Source organism: Corylus avellana, chromosome 2 (assembly GCF_965113065.1).
Source record: "Corylus avellana chromosome 2, dhCorAvel1.hap1.2, whole genome shotgun sequence".
Lineage (NCBI taxonomy): Eukaryota > Viridiplantae > Streptophyta > Magnoliopsida > Fagales > Betulaceae > Corylus > Corylus avellana.
This window is the reverse complement of record NC_142491.1, coordinates 30,402,316-30,418,511: the sequence shown is the minus strand read 5'-3', so window position 1 is coordinate 30,418,511 and position 16,196 is coordinate 30,402,316. Positions and strand designations below refer to the sequence as shown.

Here is a 16,196-nt window from a genome sequence, read left to right as displayed (position 1 = left end):
GCCATTGTATTCCAAATAAATGGAAATCCCAAGGGCTACACTCAATTAGCTGGGCACCATTTCTTATGAAGCGGAGGTTATTAGTTCGAATTTCCCATTTTCCCCCCTCTTGGGGCCAATCACTTATAAAAAAAACATCCAGATAAATGTGAATTATTTTGTAAAAATTTCAAGAATACTGAAACAAAAACACTAAGAAAGTCATGACATGTTTTAATTCAGATCATTTTGAATTTGATATGTGGAAGTTTTTCTAGATCTGGACCATGTTCTTTTTATTTGAGCTTTTATTAATTTGAATGACTGGGTGGTCGGTTCCATAACACATTGTTGGTCTGATAGTTGTGAACTCCTGAAATTGATAAGCAAGTCGTAGTTCTTTACACTTTTATTCATCTCATCCAATTAAGCAGCATCCCAGTATAAGCAAACCGTTTCTAATCTAAGTTTGAATGTAATCTTACTCATCATGACTCTCAATTACCTTTCTCAACACTATAGCCTTTTTTTTGTTTATTCACACAAGCAAATACTAGTGAATTAAATAGATACAGTTCAGTAATAGTTCTCCTTCTCTCTCTCTCTCTCTCTCTCTCTCTCTCTCCTGAGCCCTCACCTTTTTTCTTTTTTCTTTTTTCTTTTTTTTGGGGGGGGGGCAGGCTTGGTTAGGTGTGAGAATCATTCTTGTTGTATCATAGTTAGTCTAAAGCCTATTTTTGATTAACACAGGTTGGAGACGCGGGACCCATTCTTGATATGATGGCTGTGGTGCTTGAGAATATCCCAGCAACTACTCTTGTGGCTAGAACAACAATCTCTGCTGTACTGCAAACTGCGAAGATTATCTCTTCCATACCTAATGTCTCGTATCAGAAGAAGGCAAGTGCCCTTAGATGTGCTGTACTCTGCTATTTTGAGATGTTGTAAAGAATTATTCAAGTTTCTGAGGTGACTCTTATGACCTGTTTCAGGCTTTCCCTGAAGCTCTGTTTCATCAATTGCTCCTAGCAATGTCCCATCCAGACCCTCAAACACGAGTTGGGGCACACAGTGTTTTCTCCATGGTGCTGATGCCATCCCTTCTTTGCCCTTGTTTAGACCAGAATCTCGAAACTTCTCAAGCTGTTTCTAGGTTTTCATCAATTGGTACAACACAGACGGTAAGGAGTGGAAGTTTTTCCATTCAGGATGAAGGTAAAGATGCCACAGAACCCCCAAATGTTGGACTGAGGGATGAAGTAATTCAAATATCGGATGTGGGTTTTAAACAGTCTGGAATTGATCCACCATGTGATCAGTCCTACAACTTCAAGTATGCTTTGACTGATGGAAAAACAGTATGAAACTGCAACTCATATCTTACTGAAGTTCCTGGTTAATAATTCATGATTTAGCATTTTAGTTTACTTGTCATACTGAGTACTTATTTAATCTTATTGAAATATTTTATCCATCTGAAATGCCCAGGAGCTAACTTGCCTTCGGTTGAGCAGTCACCAAATCAGTCTTTTGCTTTCATCAATTTGGGTTCAGGCAACATCTGCAGAAAACACCCCTGCAAATTTTGTGGCAATGGCCCATGCTTATAACATTGCTTTGCTTTTTACCCGATCCAAGGTCAGATTTTGCACATTGAGCATGCTGTTATGGTTTGTTATTTCTTATTTTGCCCTTGTTATGCTTTTAGTGTTATACTTCTCAATTTTCCGTAACTCCCTCACCTCTCCAGTTTTTAGATTATTGTGGAGAATAAATTTCTGATTTTATATGTAAATTTTTAAATCTTCCTTGTCACTTGGTGGAGAATACAAGTTTTGTGTAAATATATTGCATCCATACAATCTGCTTACCCTGCACTCAATACTTTAGCCAACTTGGTGGTTGGACAGCATATAACTTCCAATTGATTTCCAGCGCACAATGGTCTTTTGAACACTTTGGTACCCTATTGTTGATGGTTGTCGGTCCTGCATCATGAATTAACCTGATGAGATTCTCTTCCTGTCATGTCAGTACATTTTTCTGTTTTTCTAGGCCTACAACTTTAAGTAGACAATTTCGCATGTGGTTGGTCATCTTGATGATAAAGACCACCAAAACTCTCGTGAAATGGGAATCCATGTTGAGCTGGTAGATAGTAGTGATTTGAGAAGTAGATTGGTTCTTGACTTGGATTATGGAACGAAGAGCTCTGGAGAGGAGTTTCCCTAGAAACAGAACATGTCAAGTTTATTTCACCATCTAATACTAATTATAGTGGCATGTTACTATCAGAAATGTATTTTTGAAGTTTTGTACTCAAAGGCTTTCTCTCAAATTGTGTGATGATTTATTTTGCTCTTGACAGACCTCCAGTCACCCAGCTCTAGTAAGATGTTTCCAGCTGGCATTCTCCCTTAGAAGCATCTCTCTGGATCAAGAAGGTAAGCTGAATGTATGATTAAAAGATATTTTGTCACACCCCCTAACCCTACGAAGGTAAAGTACTGGAATAAGTGTTCTCAGATTAGCAAAGGAAGAAGGTAAAGAGTACCAACAATAAACCAGAGCAAAACTTAAAAGTAATACTAATGTTGAAAAGTATCAAAAAGTATAAATTAACTGTATGAGAAACAAAAATAAATAAAACAATAGCTTTCTAGCATGCCAGCATGGCACTTATTCCCTATATTGCGTACACTCTAATGATGATCCCGGCCAGCTACTTCGTCTATAACCTTTGTGAAATACAAAAATAGAAAATGGTGAGTTGGAAATCTCAGTAAGAAAACACAAATTAAAGAAATAGTTTTCTACAAAACTCTGATACGATTTCTTTTTTTTTTTTTTTTTTTTTTTTTAAAAAAGGAACTTTCTGAAATATCTCTAATAAAATATCTAATAAGTTCTCTTTCAGTCTTGCATACTCTTACGCCCCCGTATGCTAGGTTGTGCAATCCAGAAGGACTTTGACTCTACCTGTGGCCACAGGAGGAGTCACTTTGGGGATTAGTTCTTCCTGGTTAGCTCTGGATGCACTTAAGGTGAAAACATCATGGTGATGGACTGCAAAAGGCGGTTGCACCGCATCTTTTGAGCTCTGGTACCATGTTGTCTCTGATATCTGAGGTCGTCTTAAATCAAACTCTATTCTAAAAACTCTTTCTCTAAGTACTTACACCCTTTCTCTATTCTTTCATTGATAGGAGTGATGGGACCTTCTTACTTTGAGAGTGACTATTCCTTCTCTTTTCCCTCTCTATGGTGCGTGTAGGTGCATGCTGATTTTCATCTTTTGTGTCTCCCCTGGGGTCGGAGTGCTTGTTTTATTTGGTGGAGTTTGTTGCCGATGGGCTACATGAGTTGGTTTTACGTAGGGGCTAGAGCGTTTGAGCTTTCGGTGGTTGAAGGGGGGTTAGTGCTTTAGTTGGTTAAGAGAAGACGAGGGACTTCCTGTGTCGTGCTTTTGGGAAAAATTAATGTTGTCTTGCTTAAAAACAAAATGGAGACACTAGTTTCTAAGTTAGAGGTTATGAAATTCATCAAATCATCTAGGGAGGGGAATAAGGCCTTCATTGTCCAGAGAAGTTCTAACAGATCAAGCCGATATCTGGAGGTGGCGGAGTATGTGGTGGGTGGCCGTAGAGGTCTCATCATAATCCTGGAGAGGCGAGAACGGCAGGGATGGAAAATGTTTGCCGCTGAGTTGGGAAAGGTGGTGGGTTTTTTTGGTTCTTCTCTAGGCATGGGGAGTGACACCACTTCAGTGGCTCTCTGTCAGTTTCCATGGTCAAGGAGTTGGTGTTAAGAGGGAGTAGAAAATTGTTTCCGGAGGTAGTGGGCAAGGTAGGGCAGCTAGAAGGAAGTACTTTAGTGACAGTGAAGGCGGTGCGAATGCCTCAACTGTCTGTATCATTGGGTAGTGCAAATACCATGCTCCGTGCAAGGACCGGCGCCTTTGATACTCTAGGTCAGAAGATCACTACTTGAGGTTCGGCTAGTACCTCCTTTCGTGCTGCAGCTGGTGACAAGGAGGAAAGAAAGGGTGGCATGGTGATTAACTATGGAAAGATTCGAATTTGGAGAGGTTAGTTGGAAAAAATTAAAGAGGAGGTAGACCGGGCTCTTTTGTGTGTTATTGAGGGCCTGAATATTTGCTAGAAGGTTCTAAGGCCCATCCCAAGTTTAAAAGCCCAATCTCGAAGGTTAAAGGCCAAGTTGTGGTTAAGAAGTTTATAAAAAAACCACTCTTGTGCCCCTTTTGAAAGTGGGCTATGAATGAAATTGGTTGGGGAGGACCATGTTTCAAGTAAAGAGTCGGGTTTTGGATCGGGTCTTGAGAGCTTCTCCTCCGCTCAGGCTAGTGGCTCTCTGGAGGCCTAGACGGCAATCGTTGTCGCAAGCTGGTTGTAGAGCGAGTTTCAGACTCCTTTGGTGGACTCACTGGTTGTTGGAACCCTTCAGTTTGCTAATGGCTCTTTGGTGGACTCGCCTGTGGTTGTTTACAAGTTGGTTGCAGAGCGTGTATTACAGACTCCTTTGGCAGACTCCTCGGCAGCTGGAACCCCTCAGTTCACATTGGTTTCTCCAATTTTGTGGTCAATGAACATTGTTCTTCCTCCTCTCCCATCAGATATCGCTGATGAGGTGGTTGAGTTATTACCCATTTTTTCTAGGCTTTCGTTGTGAAATTTAGTGGCATTGATCGTAGGCTGGGAGATGCCTCTCATCGGGTCTGGCAAGAAAGCAGTTTTGATGGTTTTGCTTCTCTATCTTCAAAGGTGAAAGAGGTCTCCAATTTTTTTGTGGGCTTTCCTTTTGAGGGGGTGCTCTCTTCCAAGTCAAGCACTTTGCTGGCTAACCTGGAGTGGGCATTTGTTGCCAAGGGGGGTGAGCGGGGGCCCTTGCCAGACTTATTTTCTTCCAAAGAGGCTGTGCAAGGATGTTGTGCTTGCAAAAAAAGTAAAGGATAAAGGTTTGGGGGTTTACTGAGTTGGTTGGGGTGTTGTGGGGGCAGTGGGTAGGAGTGACGCCCTTGTAACCTGTCCTTGTCTGGAGGTGGATATATTCTCTAAGGAGGTGAATTTTTGTCCAATAGTTACAAAGAAGAAAAAAGTAGGGAATTTGCCTTGAGCATGGGTGTTCCAAAAAGTAAAGGAAATCAACCATTATGTGTGGCTTTCACGCGAGGGATTTGAAGAGGAGCTCTTGGCCTTGTTTACGGTCATTGAAGCGAGTCATTATGAGCAGCCCTTTGGCTATTGTTCGAATTTGGGAAAAAAAAAGTAAAAGAGAATTAAGGAGGTTATCCTATTCCATTAATTATGATGCGAACAATGGTAGCGCTTGCCGTGGTTGGGGAAAGGGGAGGGTTGCAAATGGTTTTTAATGAAGCCCAAGTTGCTATCTTGGAATGTGAGAGGGTTGAATAAGGGTGACAAGCGATTGATAGTTAGAAATCTCCTTAGACGGTGGAAGGTGGACATTATTTGTTTGCTGGAATCTAAACTGGAGCTCATTTCCAGCAGTGTTGTGCGAAGCTTGTGGAGATGTCAACATATGAATTGATGTTACCTAGCTTCTAGAGGACCTCCTGTGGAATCTTGCTTTTGTGGGATAGGATGGTAGTGCAGAAGATTGAAGAGTGTGTCGGGGAGTTTTCCATTTCCTGTTCATTTAGAAATGTAGGAGATGGCTTTGTTTGGGCTTTCGTGGGGGTTTATGGGACTACTAATTTTGATAGCGAAAGAATGTTTTTATGGGAGGAGTTGGCTGGCCTGATTAGTTGGTGGAATATGTCATGATGCATTGGAGGTGATTTTAACGTCGCTTGTTTTCCTAGTGAAAGATCAGGTGAAGCTCGTTTTTGTCCTAGATTTTATTTTTGAGCATGCCTCATGGATCTTCGTCTTGTAAGGGGGTCTTTTATATGGTCCAATAATAGGGACGCCCCCTCTTGGTCAAGAATTGAAGGTTTCTTGTTTCTCCGAAATGGGAAGCTAAGTATCCTGATTTGTTCGAATAATGGCTGCATAGATTGTGCTTAGATCATTTTCCCATTCTCCTTGATTGTGGTGGTATTTAAGAAAGAGAGGAAGGGAGGGGGGGTTGGGGAGTATGTGGTTAAAGGATAAGGTGAGGTAGTGGTGGCCGTCATATTGCTTAAGGCTCTCCTAGCTTCATTTTAGCTCAAAAGCTTAAGGCCTTGAAAGTAGATTTAAAAATTTGGGATGAGCAGGTGTTTGGTAATGTGGTGTTCCATATAAAAACTCTCTCGGAAGAATTGTGTGTTCTTGATGGGTTGGAGGAAGAGAGAGCTTTAGGTAAATTTTATATTCATGTGCTCAACAAATGAATGTTTGGATAGTAGGATTAGATGTGATGAACTAGGGGTCCTTTGCAAGCTAGATATTGAGAAGGCCTATGATCATTTCAACGGGGAGTTCTTACTGCATTTTTTGAGGTGTGGATTTGGGGAGAAATGGCATATCTCTTTTTCCTCTTCCTGTTGGTGTTGCAAGCCGCATAGAGAAGCTCCATCGAGCTTTCTTATGAGGTGGGATAGGTGAAGAGTCCAAATTTCACCTGGTTAGCTGGTCCAAGGTTTGCTCTTTCATCTTTGAGTGAGGGTTGGGGGTTTAGAACTTGAGAATGTTCAATCATGCTCTTTTAAGGAACTGGTTGTGGCACTATGTGCATGAGAGAGAAGCATGGTAGAGAGTTGTAGTGGATTATAAATTTGACAGTTTGTGGGTGGGTGGTGTTCTATTGAACCTTCTAGGCCGTATGGGGTAGGGTTATGGAAGAATATTAAGTGGGGTTGGATGATTTTTTTAGTCATACTAGATTTGAGCTGGGGGATGGCTCCAAGATTAGATTCTAGCATGATATGTGATTTGGGGAGAATGCCCTTAAAGAAGCTTTTTTAGATTATATAGTATTGCTTGTGTGAATGATACTTCCACAGCAGTTCATTTGGAGCTTTCTAGTGGTTCCCCTCAATGGAACTTAAGATTTATTAAAGCAGCTTATGATTGTGAGGTGGATGTCTTTGCTTCGTTCATCGATTTGTTGTAGTCCTGTAGAGTGAAATGGGAAGGTGAAGACGAGCTTTGGTTGCTCCCTTTCAAAAAAGGTGTGTTCGTTGGTAGTGCCTTTTACAATGTCCTTGCATATAATTATGACTATTTTTCTTTGGAAGAGTACTTGGCGAACCAAGGTTCCTTTAAGAGGTTTTTTTGATTGGCCGACGGCCTTAGGAAAAATCTTTACTATGGACAACCTTAGGAAGCAGCATCTCATTGTGGTCGATTGGTGTTGTATGTGCAAGAAAAATGATGGGTCCGTAAACCATCTTCTTCTCCATTGTTAGGTTGCTCATGTGGGTTGTCCTGGGTTTTGCCCTGTCTTGTAGTTGATTTGTTTGCTTGCTAGTGGACTGGTGGTAGCATTCAAAGTGTTGTCGTGAGGAAGATGATGCCTTCTTGTCTCTTGGATTGCCTTTAGAGGGAAATAAATGATTGAAATTTTGAGGACAATGAGAGGACATTTGATGAGCTTGTCCTTTTTCTTTTACACTCGACTGTGTTTGTAGCCTCTTTGATGCTTAATTTTCAATATTTTCTTCTTTTTTTTTTTTTTTTTTTTTTTTCCTCGTAGCTAGGTATCTCTCTTGTATACTTCTTGTGTATTTGGATTGCGTTTTTCGCTTTTAATGCTATTTCGATTACTTATAAGAAAAAACTAAACAAATTAAAAAGTACCATCTAGTCATATTTACTTACCTTGGAATGCTGATAGGAAAATAGCGAGTCTCTCTCACACAAGTCTAGGAACCTGAATCGTAACATAACAACTTGTAGAAAACAATCTAACTCTATTAGTCTCTTTTCAATGAGTCTCGGCCTAAAACTCTCGACTGATCATCTTTTCTATCTTTAAATGCCCTAAAATCGTTTAGGTTAAACTTAGGGCCTTCTTTCTAAGGTTCTAACCTCTCTAGATTTTTTTTTATTTTGGCAGCCCACAACCCTCCCAAAAAAATAATTTTCTTTGGGTTTTGGTCTGATTTGGACCCAATGAACAAGCTCCAAACTTAAGGCCCTAACCTAGGGTTGTTGGGTTGACGAGACTCACTCTGCCAGGACTGACTATGGTCTGAAGTAGGTTCATGTTGGACCTCCTCCTATTGAAGGTCCAACACAATGCACACCTTGCTGGACTTCCAAAAAAAACCAGCAAGTGTCAATTGGGTTTGGGCCTACTAGCTAGGATTCATGGTTAGGTCTAAGTTAATGGGTTGAGTAAATCTTTAAATCATCCTCCCATCCCCTTCCATCCTCTCCAATCCTATGTGGTTGTGGTCCCTACAACATTAAACCAATTCCCATGCATCTAATGTTGTGGGGACCATAGCCACATAGGATACGAGAGGATGGGAGGGGGATGGAAGGATGATGTGTAGACTTACTCTAATGGATTAGAGTTAGGTCTAAGCTAGGATCCATAGCTAGGATTCATAGTTTGGGCCAAAAGATTTTGTTGTCTTTTAATTTCAAAAGGCCACCTAAAAGACAAGATTTAAATGATTATTTTCTAAAAAGGAAAATGAAATTTTTTTTGAAGGAAACCCTAGTAGCAACTGCAGCCTGTCTTTTGAAAAAAGGTGGGTGGGGATTGGAAAAACCAAAACGCTCTTTTGTCATTAAAAGACCTAATTAATGAAAACCCTAAAGACCTAGCATATAAAAGAAAATGTTTTTCACATCGCAGGCCACCTTATTGTCCAAAAAACTTGTCAATTTTCAAACAAAAGAGAATACACCTTCACACCCTAGTGGCCGCCCAAACAATATCCAAAAATTTCAAGAAGAAAGTTTGCTTTTTCTAGAGAAAAATCAAATAAAATTATAGCCGCCTCCCTAGGTAAGAGCTTTCCTATTTTCTTCAAGCAAATTCCTTAAAGTTCATTTTATTTTGTTGTAAATGGGGTTATGCTAACTCTTCACAAGAACTTTTAAATTTTCTTTCAACATTTTGGTAGTTTTTTTTCAAATTATAGAATCAAAACTAGGTTGGTTTAGAAAAGAATTTTGTTTTTATTGTGACATCCCATAATGTTAGTCCCACATTGGGTGGGTGGATTATAAAAGTATTCATGGGTGCTAAGTTGCACACTAGTTCTTCACTAAGTGAGACTAGTTTATAAGTGATTTTAGAGAGCTCTCTAACTTGACCACTCATTTTGGAGTGATAGTGCGGATATGGCTAGCACTTTCTTAGGTCGTTATTAATGGTATCAGAGCAACCTAAGAACACCATGAGGCACTAGGGCATTGCATGACATGGGCCTTGACGAGGATATTAGGGATTTTAGTGGAGATTGTAATACCCTAGAATGTTATTCCTAAATTGGGTGGGTGGATTTTAAAGGTACTCATAAGTGTTAAGTCTCACATTAGTTCCTTATTAGGTGAGATTGAGTTTTAGAAGTGATTCTTAGGAGATTGGTTAGTGCTTTTGGAGTGACAGTGGAGAGGTGGTTAGCACTTCCTTGAGTTACATTTTTCACTCTCAAGTGTTTTAAAAAGTCCAGTCAAATATGTACTTACTAGTGAATAGACAGAAATTTGGTCCACGGCACAAAGGTTGACCACGTACAAACAGCAGGCTTGTCATGAAACTCTAATATTCTTGAATGATGTGTTATCTTCTTTCATGAGCTCAGTTATTGTATAGATTTTGTGTTCTTCTTAGCATATCTCTGCTGTTATGAAAGATATAGTACTAGGATTCTTTAAAATGAAAAACATTGTTTACTTATCAAAAAAAATATAGTACTAGGATTCTGTGGGTTGCCTTTTTCGAAGCACCGATGCACCTTAAGTTTCTTGCTTTTGTAAACATCCGGTGTACTTGGCTTGAGACCTTTTTGACAAATGTTCGTCTTATTAAAAAAAAAAAACAAGAGAAAACAGGCCACCTATTGGTTTTCTAACAATATTTCCTTGTTGTATCTTCATATATGAAAACAATGTGTAAATTGCTTTGCTTTTAAGAAGTGGAACTTTTTCATTGAACTCAATAAAGCTTTTCAGTGGTGAAAATTTCTAATGTGTTTCTTGCACGCTTATGAAGGAGGTTTACAACCATCTCGCAGAAGGTCTCTCTTTACCTTAGCATCATCAATGCTTATATTTTCAGCCAGAGCAGGCAGTCTCGTGGAGCTAATTCCTCTTGTTAAAGAATCTTTGACAGATAAAACAGTTAATACCTACCCCTACCCTTCAGATTATTACACACACGTGCACACACTCATATAACTTTTGGAACATTCATATTTTGCTGTGCTTCTCTTCATACTCCTAGATCATTTTATTAAATATATGCATTTGACTATGCATTTGACAGGTTGATCCTTACCTTGAGTTGGTCGACAATATCCGACTACAGGCTGTCTCTATAGAATCTGATAAGGAGATGTTATACGGGTCACAGGAAGATGAAGTTGCTGCATTGAAATCTCTCTCAGCAATAGAATTAGATGACCAACAGTTGAAAGAAACCGTTATATCGCACTTCATGTCTAAATCTGCAAAATTGTCAGAGGTGATATACCGGTTCTGTCTGTTGCAGTCTCTTAAGAATATGTTCTTTTAGGTGGGCAATTTGTTTTTTTTTTTTTTTTTATCAAAATATGAAAAATATGTTCACCAAGCATATGATAGCTATCAAATACTGAGCCTCTGATTTATTTTGCAACAGTCAGTAGTTGTATTTTGTGGGTTTAGAAAATTTCAAATTACACTGCAAGGACCATTAATAATAAGTGTTGTTCACTACTAGTCAACCAGAGAGAAAAAAATATTTCAAAAAGTGAGTAGCATAGGAAGATCAAGTGGGAATAAAGAAATGAAGGAATGGTCAATTAACAAGAAGTCATATTAAGATAAAACTGGAATCTTCTATTGTTTGTCATCATGGTTTCCTCCACCATCGAAGCATGCACACAGACGCATGTATGCACATGCACACCCTTCACACACACATATAATGACACATACAGACACATACATAAGGGTGACAATCTTGGGACACACTGGGAGGTGGGGGGGGGGGGGGAGGATTTTTAATTTTACTTGGAAGAAGAGTTTTCAACTTCTAATTCTGAATACGTATAATCTAATTCAGTTCTGGCTGATTTTTCATTGAGTTAATATGCCAGACCACTTACATTGATTTCTTCTTGGTTTCACTTACCATGCTTGATTCCTTTGGGAGTTTTTGAAAGATAAGAAATTGATTGCCTAATTACATGGTCTACAATTGAACTACAGGTGTAAATTTGTCAACTGTTTTGTCAAAGCTCCATCAAATATGTTATTGCTTTCTAATCCTCTTAGCTGTATATGTTTGTCTGTCCACGTATTTTTTCTGGATTTTATTTTGTATTAATCATTTTTTTTCTCCCTAGGATGAGTTGTCAAGCATAAAGAAGCAGCTCTCAGAGGGATTTTCTCCTGATGATGCATATCCCTTAGGACCTCCATTATTTATGGAGACACCACGGCCATCTTCTCCTCTTGCCCAGATGGAGTTTCCAGATTTTGATGAGGTAAAATTTCGGGTGATTGTATCTCCATTTTCATGGTTCTAGCAACCATTTTATATCAAACAGTTTTACTGACATAATGGGCTTATTTTCAGGTCACTGGAGCCTTGACAGATGAGGAAGCCTTCCCCGAACCAAGTGGAAGTCAGTCGGGTCGCAGAACATCGCTTTCCATCAATTCCCTTGACATTATAAGTGTTAATCAGCTTTTAGAATCAGTAAGACAAACTTTTTTATTTTTAGTTGTCATTGTGTACTAATTATTTTAGGGTACTATTTTCAATAACTTTGCAAATTAGCTAAATTAATGTGGCTGATGCAGGAGAAAAGCAGTCTCATGGTTTGTGATGCAAGTCACTTAGTTAATGATATTGCAACTTCTAGGTTTCTACAACGTAGCCCTAGGAAGACATGATGATTTCTGAATTTGGGAAAATTGAAAGAGAAATGATGCTGGGAATTTTGTAAAGTTGTGCAGACTAGGCAAATAGCTTAATGACCTCTTTCCCAAATTATCAGTTTCAGTTTCTTGATTAAAACAAAATTTTGGAGATACTATCTTTCGCTTAAATAATCATTATAGTTGAACTACATTACAGAACAAAGCCAACTATAAAAGTAGCCTAGTCTTCAAATATTATTTATTATGTTTTGTCAGTTTGTGTGCTTGCATGTTTTGTAACACTATCAAGATTGCTTGTGATTAATTTTCCTGTATTTTGCCTTTCTGTTGCCTACTTTTTTTTTTCTTTTCTGAGAAATCGTGCTGCCAACTAGGAAGAGAAAATAGATTTGATTTTTCTCAAATCTGCATATTCCAATCTTTAATTTTTCTGATTCCAATTCTTTTCACAGTCCTTGGTTTTCTCATTTTAAATCAGGGGGAAGAGAGAGAGTGTGTTAGTGAACTTAGAGTGTGCTGTGGCTGTTGATGGCTGAACCTCAAAGACATACAAATGCTTTTGTATTGTCATTTTAAACCTGATATATTTCATACTTTCCTAAGGAGTAATGCTAGAAGGAGTACTAGAGTCTTGCTTATGTCATCCTAAGTGTGATGTGGGTTTTAAAATTACCAATAGATTAAAATTTAATAACTGATTATCTCAAATTTAATAATGATTTTAGAAGCCACATTACATTTGAGAGGACACAAGGAAGATTCTAGCATTACTCTTCCCTAAGATACTTCTACAAGATCCAACAATTTTGGTATGCCGAGTTATGACTTTGCACCACATTGACTAATGCAACTATGAACTAGTACACGAAAGCTAGAATTGCATTATATACTCTACTCACATATTTGTAAAAATAAAATAAAAAAGTAGGTGCACACCCACCCTGTAGAGCTGCTCTTGGTCATAGTGAATTTAGATATTGCTGCCATTTATCTGACTCAATACTTTATTAAGTATAATGATGATTTTGTGTCAAGACGTTGTATGGCATTTTAATGTGGTAAAAGATAGTATAAGAAAGAACTGATATCATCCCTTCATAGCACTATGATTAGTGTGAGTGACCTTGGTTGGTTGTTTAATTGAGGGCTGTGTTTTCTGTTCATACTTCTGTAAGTCAAATAACATTTAATGGCTTTTGTAGTCAGCCAATATCACTCTTCCTTTACTAAGGGGAAGGTCCTGAATTCAACACATGGAAGGATGAGGACTAACCTACCTTTCTATTCAACAGGTCCTGGAGACAGCTCGACAAGTTGCTAGCGTCCCAGTTTCCTCAACGCCCATACCTTATGACCAAATGAAGAGCCAGTGTGAAGCCCTTGTAACGGGAAAACAGCGGAAGATGTCAGTGCTTCATAGTTTCAAGCATCAAAATGAGTCCAAGGCAATAGTTATCTGTGATGAAAATGAAAAGAAATGCAACGTTTTACCAGCTAAGGTGAGTAAATTGGTCATGGAAAGAGAATTAATTGTTATGTTTGTTGGTGTACTCGGGTAAGTGTTTTTTGTTTTTAATTTGAAAAAGTGTTTTGTTGTAAGATAAAGGTGAGAAGTGTTTCCTGATGGGGCCTACATTAGCAAAAATGTTTTTTTTTTTTTTTTTTGGTTACACTTGCTTATTTTGAGAAAAAATTAACATATCTAGAGCTGATTTCTTACTTAAAATAAAAATAAAAATTAAGAAAAAAAAGGTCATGTGGCCACCTTCAATGGAGGAGAGTGGTGGCTATAGGGCCACCCTTGGCCTATTGTGGTGGCCCCCGGACCACCCATTTCCTTCATTGAGGGTGGTCACATGGCCACTCTAAATTTTTTTATATAAAGTGTTCTATGTTTCTTCTTCAGCTTATTAGGGGTTCTCTTATATACTTTTTGTATACTAGGATTGCGCCCCTCTACTCTTTATTAATGATATAAAATTACTTATAATAAAAAAGTGTTCTATGTTTTGAAAAACTGTTTTGTGTTTTTGAGTTTGTTTGTTAATGTGTTTGAGAAAAGTGTATTTTTAAACTGAAAACAGAAAACACTTGGAGAATATGTTAGCAAACATAACCTTTTGTTTTTTTTAATCCTTTATTTCTTCTTTTTTGGTTGCAAAATTTAATGGACAATTTTGATTGATACCCAAATGTGGTATACAATGGTTTTGGTGGGATACTGAAAGTGGCCAAGTTCTTCATGTAAGCCTGCTCTGTCGCGCTGAAATCAAAATTCTTGGAGAACGCTAGATAATGTTTCATATCTAGAGGTAACACAGGTCACCATTTTAAGTATCACCATCATCTTTTTGATACTGTATGATAATGTTTTAAATAACAGGTCGCAGATTCCCCCTTTTTCTCTCTTCTTCTAAAGGTGAAAAAAAAGGGCCAGACCTAATTCCCATAATGAGACAAATATCTTCCTTGATTTTTGTCTCATTATGGGAATTAGGTCTGGCCCTTTTTTTTCACCTTTAGAAGAAGAGAGAAAAAGGGGGAATCTGCGACCTGTTATTTAAAACATTATCATACAGTATCAAAGATGATGGTGATACTTAAAATGGTGACCTGTGTTACCTCTAGATATGAAACATTATCTAGTGTTCTCCGAGAATTTTGATTTCAGCGCGACAGAGCAGGCTTACATGAAGAACTTGGCCACTTTCAGTATCCCACCAAAACCATTGTATACCACATTTGAGTATCAATCAAAATTGTCCATTAAATTTTGCAACCAAAAAAGAAGAAATAAAGGATTAAAAAAAACAAAAAGGTCTCAGTTTAAATTGTTCTTTGTGTTCAAATCGAAAGGAAATTTTAGTATTCTGCCGGAAGAACTTTATTTTGTTGTAAGTTGGCAAAACTGACTTCACATAAGTAATGCAGCCTGACTAGTGAGGTCTTTGCCACTTGCCAGTTCTTAAACTTTAAGGTGTTTGTACTCATTCAGAGGCTTCAAAGGAAAAAGTAAAAAGTTGCTCATAGTTCATAATGTTATTGACACCTTTATTTTCAAATTATTTTGTGTTATATTAGAGAGGAAGTTGATATAAGCTTGGAAAGGTGGGTAATTTTTATTTATAAAAGCATATATGAAGAGCATAGCATCTTGAATGCTGGGTGGTTGTGTTATCATATAATATACATGATGTGCAAAATGTTACTGAATCATTATTTCTTGGCCATTGTTTCAGACTTTGGAGTTGTCAAACGGGGATATGAAGTTGATAAATCAGGAGCCAATTCAAGGGCATGATCAGCTTCTCCTCTGTTCACTTGAGTATCAACAACATTCTTTCAGATTACCTCCTTCAAGCCCCTATGACAAATTCTTGAAAGCAGCAGGATGCTAATAGAATCAGCTGCATATATAATATATATATATATATATATATATATACACATTACTTTCTCTAGTTCTTTTTTTTTCTTTTTCTCTCTACCAAGCAGTTGGCTATTTTTTCATTCTTTAGCATTAATTATAAACCAATTTCGAGTTTTCTTAGATGCCTTGTACCATTCATGGGAGAATGATATGATGAAATGAGGAGGACAAAGAGTGTGGTGAAGAAAATAGATTGTCTTTTGCATAAAATCATATTTGGATATTTGGCCAGAGTTGTTAATATATGAATAGAGATATTATACATTGTAAATTATATGTGAGACCTTTTAAAAGTACATTATAAAGGTATTCTTCTTGTTATATGCAGGCTTTTTGGTTTCCCCCTTTCTTTCTTTTTTGTTCTTTTTTTTTTTTTTTTTTTTTTTTGGTTCTTTTTCCACTCTGTAGAAGTAGAAAAATAGAAACACAGAGCCAGCTGGGGATTGATCCCTGGATACATGGCTATAACTCTTCATGAAAAGCGGGTTAAGAGAACCAGGGAAAAAGAAAAAAACGGAAGGTAAATATTTTTTTTTTTTGATCCGTAATAAAATGTTTTATTAAAAGCGTAAAGGCGCTCCAAAGTACACTAGGAGTATACAACGGAGTCACCTAACGAGAAGAGGAAAAGCGAAAAAGAAAATCATCATAAGTAATTGACACCGGAAAGACATGCGCCACAGTCCAGAGATACAAAGTATGAAAACAAGAGGCTAAGATGTCTTTCAAAGTCCCCTCTAAATCCTGAAAACACCTCCTATTTCTCTCTCCAT

At 38.0% G+C, this 16,196-nt stretch overlaps 1 protein-coding gene across 4 annotated transcripts in view; it reads left to right on the top strand.

The window, feature by feature from the left end:
* LOC132177896 (ARM repeat superfamily protein) overlaps positions 1–15,744 on the top strand; it is a 30,416-nt gene extending 14,672 nt beyond the window's left edge. For 3 of the 4 annotated variants that reach the window (XM_059590380.2, XM_059590375.2, XM_059590386.2), the window contains 10 exons: positions 730–879; positions 972–1,337; positions 1,468–1,617; positions 2,348–2,423; positions 10,117–10,244; positions 10,390–10,587; positions 11,453–11,593; positions 11,686–11,808; positions 13,286–13,492; positions 15,233–15,744. In XM_059590380.2, coding sequence (XP_059446363.2) covers positions 730–879; positions 972–1,337; positions 1,468–1,617; positions 2,348–2,423; positions 10,117–10,244; positions 10,390–10,587; positions 11,453–11,593; positions 11,686–11,808; positions 13,286–13,492; positions 15,233–15,391 — 1,698 coding nt within the window. In that variant the 3' untranslated portion in view covers positions 15,392–15,744. Of the gene's footprint in view, positions 1–729; positions 880–971; positions 1,338–1,467; positions 1,618–2,347; positions 2,424–10,116; positions 10,245–10,389; positions 10,639–11,452; positions 11,594–11,685; positions 11,809–13,285; positions 13,493–15,232 lie in introns of those variants that run through there. The other variant, XM_088512966.1, reaches the window with a different exon arrangement.
* Positions 15,745–16,196: the final 452 nt, after the last annotated feature.